Source organism: Maylandia zebra, linkage group LG2, assembly GCF_041146795.1.
Source record: "Maylandia zebra isolate NMK-2024a linkage group LG2, Mzebra_GT3a, whole genome shotgun sequence".
Taxonomy (NCBI): Eukaryota; Metazoa; Chordata; class Actinopteri; order Cichliformes; family Cichlidae; genus Maylandia; species Maylandia zebra.
In genome coordinates, this window is record NC_135168.1 from 47,947,750 (window position 1) to 47,959,204 (window position 11,455).

The 11,455-nt window shown below is 40.0% G+C and overlaps 1 protein-coding gene across 3 annotated transcripts in view; it reads right to left on the bottom strand.

Moving 5' to 3' along the window:
• gfra4b (GDNF family receptor alpha 4b) overlaps nt 1-10,968 on the bottom strand; it is a 60,965-nt gene extending 49,997 nt beyond the window's left edge. The window contains exons 1-2 of one of the 3 annotated variants that reach the window (XM_076875791.1): nt 10,700-10,968; nt 10,350-10,436 (exon numbers count right to left, since the gene is read on the bottom strand). Coding sequence is in view for 2 of the 3 variants with exons in the window: in XM_004545806.4 (XP_004545863.1) it covers nt 5,877-5,919 (43 nt within the window). In the remaining variant the exon portion in view is untranslated. Of the gene's footprint in view, nt 1-5,876; nt 6,299-10,349; nt 10,437-10,699 lie in introns of those variants that run through there. The other 2 variants (XM_004545806.4, XM_004545805.4) reach the window with 2 other exon arrangements.
• Between the last annotated feature and the right edge of the window lie 487 nt (nt 10,969-11,455).

Genomic DNA, 11,455 nt, shown 5'->3' on the forward strand with positions numbered 1-11,455 from the left:
GAATGGCAATGTGCCAGCTTAACAGCAGATTCTGAAACCTCAATAATTAAATACAAAGGCATTTAAAGGGCTCCTAGAATAGCAGGAGAAGAGAAGCAGCCCACAGGAAAACTGTAACAGCCTTTCTGTCTCTGAAGCGTTTAGCTTCCTGCTCTGCCAGCAAGTGACCGCTGCTCAAATGTACTGTATTGATAGATGAAAACTCGCATCTTTTATAATTTTATATTCTGTAGACTGATGTTCACTAGATGCAACACTAACTCTTGATGTCTAATAATATAGAGCTCAGCAAAGGTGTATTTAGGACAGATGCATTAAGTTATTAATGCAACTTTCACTTGTGCCGAATTCCATAATTTTATTCTCCTTTATGTCCTCACCTGCTGTTCTATATTAAAAAGTGCTTTGTGTACAAAATGGTACTTTACGTCCTTTTTCTACTGGATAACCAAATGATTATCGCTTCGGTAAGTGCTTAATATTAACATTTAAAATTAAACGGTAACAGTGAAATTATAACTAGGGCTGGGTATCGTCACTGATTTCTAGAATCGATTCAATTCCGATTCACAAGGTCCCGAATCGATTCGATCCACGATTCGATTTAATTCGATTCGATTCGATTTAAATCTGGGAAATTTTGACAGTCAGAAATATTATAATTCAGATCAGTACATTTACATATTTTTGTATCAATAAAAAGGAAGCTGACACTCGCAAGACTCTATCACAGGTGTGAGCATCACAGCAGAGGCCTTTGTGTCAAAGTAGCTGAGGATAAAACAGAAAAACATGAAGGAGATTTTCCTGGCCTGGATTTTATAAAAATATTCTGCAGTACATCAAAAACGAAAGAAAACCATTAATCAACATATGAACATCACCTCTGAAGTTACAGCGGTTTTATTAGAGACACAGCGTTTTGCATTTTGAATAATTTTAAAAAGTTTAAATTTGTTCAGTATTGAACAGCAGAAATGAGGTTTTCATTTCGGAAGAATGTAAAAGGGAAAAAAACAGCGGCCGACAGCCTGTAAGCAACAGTAGACTTGTGTAACAAGCAAGCGAATAATGAAGAAAGGGAAACTGTTCTTGAAGTACAGAGAGAGAGAGCGAGCTGTGCATGGCAGTGGAAGCAAAACAGCAAAAGTCAGAGTGAATTCTTCTTCTGCTGCTGGTTCGGTCAATATTGTTTGGAGAGAGATCAAACTAACAGCTTTAGAATCGGCTCATAAAGGACGTGAACACAAAGCGCCGACCTGCCGAAACATCAGAATCAGCGAGCTGTCGGCTTTCAGCCCCGACCGTGAGAAAGGCGACATCTCACTGATTCTGATCCGCGGGTCGCGCTGTGTGTTTAAGTCTATGTGCAGAATCCGTGTTCCTGCTCTCATTTACTGTCTTAACTGTTTGGTGGTTCTTGAAATTTTGTGAGATGTCACCAGAGATTCTGGCATTTCGGGCAAAATAAATTTATATTAAAAAAATCGATTCAGGATTTTAATGAATCGATTTTACGTTATCCAAGCCAGAATCAATTTTAATCGATGAATCGATTATAAAAACCCTCCCCTAATTATAACTGTCTTGTGGCTTTGGTTAAACAGTCAGGCAGTGAAGAAAATGAAATAAAAGAGGACATAATTTTAAAGCTAACAGCTGCCACTAAGTTTCCTAAATGGTCTTTAAAACTGCAGGCAGCACAGTCAGCACTGTTGCCTCACTGCAAGAGTGTCCTGGACTTGAATCTGCCAGCTGGGAGGGAGAAGCTTGCGTGGGTTCTCCCAGGGTACTCTGGCTTCCTCCCATAGCCCAAAGACATGCACACTAGGTTAATTGGGAATAGTAAACTGACTGAGTGTGAATGGCTCTCTTGTGTGACAAACTGGTACCTGCGACCTGGCTTTCACCCTATAACAGCTGGGATCCAGCCCCACTGTGACACTGACATGAAAGAAAAGTGGAAGAATATGTATGGATGGACGATCAAAACTCACAGGGAAAAACTGAATATTATTTTTATGGCATAGACACAATACACAAAACATAACATGAAGTACAATACCGCCAACTAAAACTAAACCAGTATAGATGTATGGTCAGCTTGAAATTCGTAGTGCAGTTTACAGTGTTGCTGTATTACATTATGCTGGCAAGTCATTTTTTCATATTAGTTTATTTTTATGTAAACTAACTACTATTTTTACGTGTCATTGATGTTAGGAAAAGCGCTTTATAAATCCAATCCATTATTATTATTTTTATTTTTATTGTTATGAGCTGGAAATGTGGAAAAGTCTGTATACTCGTTTTTGTTGATTCCCTTTAAATAGAGTTTGGAATGGATACTTGGCTTTATAATGTGTGTGTGTTTAGCTTACTACCATCTGAATAGTTGATCTTCCCTTGCCTGCCCATTTTATTTCACTTCATTTGAATCACTGAACAAATCAGAGGTGTGGGTGGTGATGAGCTCTGGAACCAGGCTACATTTTCCCTACAATCAGTACTAAATTACACAGTGAAACAGACTCTGTGTTCCAAGAAATACAGAAAGTGAAAATGTTCCTCTCTTGGATGTTATTTGGATACCAAGGGGCCACTAAGAGAAGTGCTATGAAAATTTCAGGCTCTCTGACATAAACTATTCTTGTCTCAATCAAAGACGTCCATATAAATGTCTGTGGAAGCTAAGCTGTTAATGAGCTAATTCTTTATAGAGTGATAAAACAATTGCTAAACATAACATAAAATTTGTTGAATTTCTAGCTGCAGTGAAACAACATCCCTTTAAATTGCATAAGGTGTTATATAATCTGTGTTTTAGCCAGAATGGGAATGGAGACAGGGTTTTTAGCCCTTACGTGACATTGATGTTAGGGTTCACATGCATCTTGTGTCCTACATGGGATTTCTTTGTTAAAGTGGCATTAAGAAGAAGCATGGGCTTTCATCACGTAGGATAGAAGAAAGCTTGTGATGGGCTGTCTCTTCGCCATGGGGACTACCTGCTTCAAATGAGATTCATGACAAATCCCCCTACGAGAGGCCGGCCAGTATGCTAGGTAATAGCATGCGTGGCAGTACTTATCTATCTCCATTAAAGACACAGGTCATATCCCACAATGTCAAAAACCATTAAATCAGAGAATATAGCATGATGGTAGGCTTAAACCGGGTGCTGAAGCAGCTGTGATTGAAGAAGGTGCTTTTAAATGATAGATTCTGTGCACTTTCTTCTTAAGATGAACTAAAACGCTGTAACAGGCTTTAATCAGGAAAAATGTTAGAAGAGAAATACATTTGCATTCTTGTCACCTGATATTGAGTTTTCACTGCAACTATTACTAGTCTGAGTGCCACTAGAGATCACTTCTGATGCTTTCACTCAGTTAGACCTACTAATATTAAATGCAATCACCTTGTCCTGCAATTGGGAGTTGCACCTTGATATGAAATCACTGTGATGTAACTGTGGCATACAATTTTCCATTTCAAGTTTATACTAAAAGAAAAGCTTATCTAACCTTTAAAAAGACTTGCACAGCACAATTGTGCTTAATTCTATATAATTTTGAGCTTCGGTGTGGACCCGTCAGTGAACACCAGCGCACATTTATCACGCACGATAAAATCAAAGCTCGGACAGTCAACTACTAGCCTCAGATTCATTTTAGCTTTCCATAACAGCGCAGGCAAGACTGATTCACTCTGAACTCCATAAGTCCTCCGAATGCATAAACTGACCCTCTCCGAGATTAATGTCTTCCTCAGTACCTGCAGGTCTGGACCGAACATCATCACTGTTTGTGTCTCGTCACAGACCAACCAACCAGATTTCGCCAGGTGCAGCTAATTAATGAAAAAGCACCAATGGAACCATTTGTAAGTCATTTCCAGAGCTCTTTTAACCAAGCCAACAAGCATAAAGCTGCAACTAATTTGTTATTATTATTATCGTTGAAAAATATGTCACTTATTTGTACTAAAAATCAAACAGCTTGTCAGATTTGTTTTGCCAAGTGTCTGAAAGGAAAAGGGGGAAAAAACAAAGGAGAAAAACGCTTAGATTGTGATAACCTGAAAGCATGCATGTTCCCGGGAAAATAGACTTAAGAGTTTAAAGCTGTCAACTAACTCTATCCAATTAATTGACTCATTAGTTCAGCCCCTAAGGAAACACGTCTGGTTCTTATCAAGGGAACAATAAAAGTGAAATGACACACACACACACACACACACACACACTCACACAGGGCGCACTCCAGTACATATGCCTCAAAGTGCCCTACTACATCCTAATATGGTGTAAATCTGTGTGGTTCTTTGCTGGAACGAAAATCTTTCACCGTTCTAACTTGATTTGAAAGTGAGGCAACAAACCCAGAGGAATAATCTGACAGCGCCAACCTCTAATGGCCCAATTCCCAGCTGAGAACTACGTCTCCTGGTGTTCGGTTTAAGAGCACTTTCTTGCAAAATTGTGGTCATTTTGAGATCACTCTGTGTTGACTTGCAGGTATCTGGAATAGTTAGGAGAGCTTGGTAATGTGTGATTTTATTTTTCTGCCCACAAGGCTGACTAAATGAGTTGAGTCATCCAACCAGGCTGTATTTTCTGACCTTTTACAGTTGGATCTTGGCTGATTAATTTAAGCAGATGGCTAAGCAGACTTAGACAGACTTTCTTTTGAATAAAGACATGCTTTTTTATGAAAAATATTCAAATCTTAACATGAATATGCAGGTTTGTGAAGTGAAATATAAATTGGGAGTTGCTACAAGGCATATGGTCATATCTGTCTTTTTCCAGTTATCCATTACCAGCCAGATCATGCCAAAATAAAGTGCTTTCATCACAGGTCAATATGGAGAGAAAAGCTGAGCAAACTGTTTTCCCATTCAGCATTTCTTACTGGCATCTTCTTTCATTTCTCTAATGAAGACCTCCAATGTGGATATTAATAATGAATAAAGGAGTTGGATACAGTGCTTTTTACTGTCTTTGTTAAGCAGGAAACCTGGTGCCAATTAAAATGGGCATGATGCTGCCTTGTGTTGCAGCCATCAGTGGGTATAATCATAATAGTTAACACTGTGGCAGCAGGACTGAGATTGACACATTTGTGTATAATGACAAAGAGACACTGAGACCCAACAACAAGCTGCTCTTCTCTTTGAAGACAGTGGACGGTTACCACAAAAAAAAAAAAAATCAATATTCCAGCTCCATTCAATTACACAGAGAGCAGGTACCTCAGTGACACTCACAGCAATGACTGATGTACTGCTGCTGATGGTCACTTTTAGAGGCTTTACTTGAAAAGAAAAAGAAGAAATTCTGCTATTTAAAGTTTGAAAATGTATATTTAAGGATATTTTGACTGATAGAGCCATTTAACGTTTTTCAGTATATGAACACATGTCACGTGGATATGTATCATGGTGTATTTCGTATAAATGCAAAGGTTAAGGCAAAGATACTATACACATCGATACCTGTAGTGGGAAAATGCACCTACACCAAAAGCATCCACGCACGGACGCTCACAAATAAGCACGTGCACGTAGGCATATCCGTTTTGCATAGCCGACCACACAGACTGAGGAGGAATAGCGCTAATTTATCATTCTCGTTCTTGAGTTATTGTTGATTAATTAAATGCCATTTTACGGGAAGATTTGAAATACAGTTGTGATCATACAGCCGTGCTAAAGGCTCAAGGAGGGGGCGACCGATGAACTCCTTCCAACTTCATTTCATCAGCTTTTTGCAATCAAAACCCGAACCGTGATTGTTTTACTTTGTTTCCCGGGCGAGGACAGGTGACATTGGTTAATTGGTGCTCTAATAGAAAAGACAAGTTTTTACTCACCCAAAGTTATAAGATGAAAGAGATAAACTCCCCACAGATCCATCTCGGTTTGAAATTTGAATTTCTGGTTATGCGTCGGAGCTACACCTACAGCAGGATAATTACACGGTAAGAATGAAGTGCCCCTTTATGCATTTGGAGATCATTATTTGCGCAAAGAGAATAACCTCTTGAAAAATCCTCAAATCGTCTTTTTCTAGTTGCCCCTGTCTTTTTTGTCTTACAATCCCATCAGTTACTTCCAAGTCGCTGTTAGAGTCGCGCTTTTGCGCAAAGGCAGAGCCATGCGTAATATTGTGAGGGGAAGTTGCCCTGTGCGTTGTACGGTCCGGTATTGTCAGAGAGCCTTCTGTTGCACGTCGAGGTGGTCACACAGGTCCTTGAGTCCGCTGCTGGAGAGATGCAGAGTGCTGGGGAGAACCACTGCCAACGACGGGGAGGAGGGGGGACTGTTTGTGTAGGAAGGGCCATTTTAAACCGCATGCTTACGTGGTCAGTGCTTAGCGGTGAAAATGAGACGTTAATTCACAGAAACACTATAATGTTATGACTCAGAGGACCTACGGTGTGGCGAAAGTAGTTAACTGTGTCTTCACTTACTCTGTGATGCTATTGAGCATCTCGTGTTTTCCTTACAGTTTCTGATTTTCTAACCCAAAAAATGCAGAATATTTCAAGCAGTTGACTCTATACTTTTAACGCTACCTGAATTCCATGAAACATTAAGAGATAAAGAGCTCCCTTTTTTATAATTCCTACTGTTCACTTCCCTGTCCTGTCTCATCACCTCAAGGTCTAACACCTGCCATTCAAATTGCTTATATAATAAAAAGTATGCGATTTTGCAGCCAGTTAATAAAGAAAGTGTTTGAGCTCCCCAAATGTTGAATGCATGTATTTTCTTGGGGGGGGAGGAGTTAAAGAAGCCGAACAAAAGGTTAATAACAATACCGACTCTCAAAAAAGGCACATTTGGGGCATTCTCAATCAGAAGTCTGTTTGATTAGGCGTCTTTGTACGAGCTCTAACAGTTGAAATATGCTAACCTAACATCATTATTAGAAGATACTGATGAGATAGCTAATATAGACACACACATAAGATAAATACGAGAGACACCATCTGATGGCTGAAGACAGAAAAATCATTTTTCTAATCACAGGACAACACCTGGATACCAGTGTGAAAGTCACATGTTTCAAACAATATTAATACACTGCAGTCTTATCAAACTATAAAGTTTTCTCTTTTGTTTCACGGAAAACCTTTAATGCTTGCCCCCTACAGAGAGGTGGATGCAGTTCCCGATCAGTACTGACAGCCTGACCCACAATGCTCAATTTTCAGAGCTGTTCACTGTTTTGAAACAGACAGTTATTGATTCTTTAGTGTTAAGAATTCAACTTTCGCACCATCTGTTCGTTTTATGGTTCAAAGGGAAGAGAACATCAGTGGACCAGGATGTGCATTTAGAGTTTGTTGACTGACCACTTTAGTGCATCTCCAAAACGGCAGCAACAAATAGAGTTTCCAGATGATCCATGCAAACAAAGCTGGTGAGGAGCAGATAACAAAAGAGTCACAGTATTGGATCAGCCTCAGTGTGTATGCTTTACTGTATACTTGTGCACGTGTTTGTGTCTATAAAGCAACCAAGGGTCCAAAAGGATGATCCAGCTGTGTATGGAAGACAGAATGAAGACCTCGGAAGGGCCATTTCCGCCTGTTAGTATTATCTTTACTGCCTGTGGCTGCTGTGTTGTAGTGCTTCAATGGACTTACATGAGCCAGCAACATTCATTTAAACATTTTCAGAGCCTTAGTTGTTTCAACTTATTATTTTTTGCTGAAGTCTCACATTGGAAAAAGTGTAAAATGTCTTTATGGCTCAACGATTGTAATTTTAGTTCCCTAACAAGTTTGCAGTGAGAATCTCTGGAACGATACATTAACATTTCCATTGGGAGTCCTTAAACATGGGAAGATGGGCTCTGAAACTAATTTCTGAATCTTTAAAGAGCAGCTCAGTGCCATGGGGATTTCTTCATACATATTTGCAATGTGCATCTGCATTTGTAATTCAAATTAACATTAAATTTGGAAGAATGAAAAAGCCAAGTAAATGGAAGAATTAGAGAGAAAATGTCTGTTTTCTCATAACCCATTATTCTCCGGCTCCTTCCAAGTCTATCGTGGATTCAGAAAGGTCTATTTTATGCTCAAATTAGGGCCAAATGTCATCCTAATCCCCTCCGCTAGGAGTTCTCTTGTAGATGGACCTGCCTGGTAAACATGATTATGTTGCCCTTTAGAGACTAAGTTACTGCCAGTAGATCCAGAATTTCTTACTTCTATAACGATCTTTCAGTTTGGAGAGGAGGTGCCATTTAAAGGTGGGAGATGGACAGCTCTCAGTTTTTGCTTCAGGCGAAGGTTCATTGATTTCCTATCCTTGTGACACAGAGCAGTGAGGACAACATTAATGAGGGATTAGTTATTGTACCCATAATCACTAATGTCAAAATCACCAAACTGGGTGATGAAAAGAAGCTTTGTAAATATTTCTTGAAACCATTTAGCAGCCATATTCACTGCAGGCTGATTTCTGCTTGAAAAATCAAAGCATTTTATCCTCATTGTCTTTTACTTTAGTCTAGAGTGTCCTATTTGATGGATACTTTTATTTGTTTAGTTAATTGTTTTTCTGTGCCATACTTTGTAGTTTAATTTTATTGCTGATGACAGTACAACAGTGAGGCAGCATGTACAACAAAGGAAGAATACACCATACTGTCCCGAGGAGCATCTATCGTAATGCGAAACCAGGAGTTCAAAAAGTAAAAGAAAGGCCTACAGCTGATACAAAAAGAGGACTTGACAGTGTGAAAGAATTTTTTCACTACTCAAAGAATTTAGAGAGCTACATTAAAACGCTTTAGTTTAGCTCAGAGAGATGTCGTATTCATCCATTCTCTTCCACTTATTCATTACAGGGTCATGGGATGCAGCTGGAGCCCATCCCAGGTGCAATGGAGCAAGAAGTACATCCTGGACAGATCACCAGTCTGTCGCAGGGCTATCTAGTAGCCTAAAACTAAAATTTGGATAGAAGAGCAAGAGCTTGGTGCATGGATTTGTCTAGTGGTATATTGATGCAGACAACAGGTGAGGAAGACTCCTGACATAATGATTTTTGGGTAGGCACTAAAGGGATGGAATTGTGGATGCAGCCAGCAGCCGTAGACTTCCTCTGGAGATGTCTGACTTCTCTGTTGAAGTGGGGTGGAGAGCTTGATCATTCCAGGGGGAATTAGGGGTGCAAGTTAAGCTGCTTCAGGCATCTGATCAGGATGTCTCCTGGGCACTTCAGGCACGTGAACGTCTGGGTGTCTGTCCTGGATGAGTTGGAGGAGGTTGCCGGGGATTAGGATGGATGATTGATGGATTAGTTTTTCAAGCAGACAATTATGCCCATGTGAGGGTATGTGCTCTGTCTCTGTAACATATACAGCTGCTTGGAGATTGTTACCTTCATTAATGTTAGTTCCCCAAACACTATATTCCAATAAGGAAAGCATTTGAAATGACTTAAATGTGATTTATTGAGATAAAGAATTAATCATTGTGGTGTTTAGACTCCAGTGACAACTTATGGCAGAACAGAATCCCAGCAGTGACTGGATTAAGAACGGGACCCACCAGAGTGTAGATGCTGGTGGAGGTGAAGATGGAGATCTGAGTGACATGAATGTGGTAAAGGGGGTGAGTTGGGGGGTGGATAGCATCACACAAGAGTCTGACAGAGCACGCATCGTGGAGGATGACTGGCCCAGAAAAAAGGCTGACACGAAGATGATGGGAATAGAGTAAAGATGTGAAAGGGTTTTTTGAAACAATAAGAGCAGCAGCCAAACAGGAAGCAGGCAGATCAGTGATCACACAGCTACCTTCTTGAACTTACACACAGGCTTCATTAGCTTAGCATGCCATTTACAGTAGTTCACACATGTGCGCTCTAAGTAGTCACCACAACAGCAACCTTTACCCCCCCCCCCAGGCCATACTAAGGATAAAGTAGCCAAGTGAATAGCCACAAGACAACGACTGAATTGAAACATTATATACACAATGCAATAATGTTTAAATAGTGACTTTGCTATTAATTACTGCCAGTTTGTTCTCAGTTATGTTGTACTAATCACTTCTCTTGTATACCTATTACCATAATATGAGATCAGACCTTTCTGTCCTTGAGAAGAAGCTTTAACTGCATTTTGTTCTCTGCTGTTGTAAACAAATGACACTCACTTGAACCTGTACCAGGGTGGATGATCCACCACAGCAAACAATGCTTTCAATTTAATTTTGTTACTTTGTTGCCCAAGTTGAAGATTTTTGTTCTCCTCTGCTGCCGATCATCTGACTTTTCCCAGCAGGAAAATGTGCTCAGCAAGAACTTGCGCATTACTTTACCTTTTCTCTCGTACTCATTTCTAACATATTTGGGTTATTTACAGTTGTGATCAGAGGTTTACATCTTCCACGCAGCACCTTCACTGTCTGCAATGATAAGGATTAAGCCACAATCAATACATTAATTGGTGCCTGCTGATACAATGAAATAACAATAAACAAATAAACAGCAACACCCATTAAAATTGTCATCAGCTATTCGCTGTCAAGTTAAACCAGTTTTAAAACAAATTACAACAGCCAGCAGTGTATAAGGACCTCGGCCCAACAGCCAGAAATCCACCCTGGCAAAGCAGCAGCTTGGCAAGCTGTAAATGAAAACAGGACATCAATTACACTGAAGAATTTACCTCAGAAGGAATATCTCTGCCACTTTGTCCGTTTTTCAGTTACCTGTGTCCAGGTAACTAAAGTAAGTATCGGTAATCAACATCCAAGAGGTGGGAGCCCACTACAAGTTTCCACAGGGGTGCAAATAACTTTAAACCTCTACCAAAACTCAAGCAGAATGGTTTCTGTGACCTACTGCTCCAACAGAAGGCTATGCAATCCACACCAAGCTATCATAGAAAAGTTAAAAAGGCCAAATAGCACAGCGTAGACCAGGTATTCACACAGCTCCAGGTTCACACAACAGATGGACTAACTACACTGCACCTGTGCTTATAAAAGGGAACAACCTAGCCCCGCCTACCAGGGGCGGTTCCCAGACTCAGGTCTCACCTGTCACATAAACATAAGTTCAAACTTCAGCACCCAAGTCTTCTTGGATTAATTAAAGATGCATACTGTGCAATCATTCCACCCTGGAAAAAGAACAGTTAGCATGGTATTCATGTTCATGACGAGCGTAAATAAACTGCATACAACAACATACAAACACAATAAATAACAACACATCGCTTGTTTTAAGGTGGACGGTGGGTTAGAACTGGAAGCAAAAGCTCATGTTTAGTGTTCAATAATGGGGGTGGCTTCTCTCTGCACCTTCAAACATTCACAGCGTTGACTTAAAAGGATCCCATACATACAGCTCCCAGGATAGTGACATCATGTCTGTACTTGATTGCAAACAGAACAGTAGCTGTTCTCTGTGAACGCTTGAG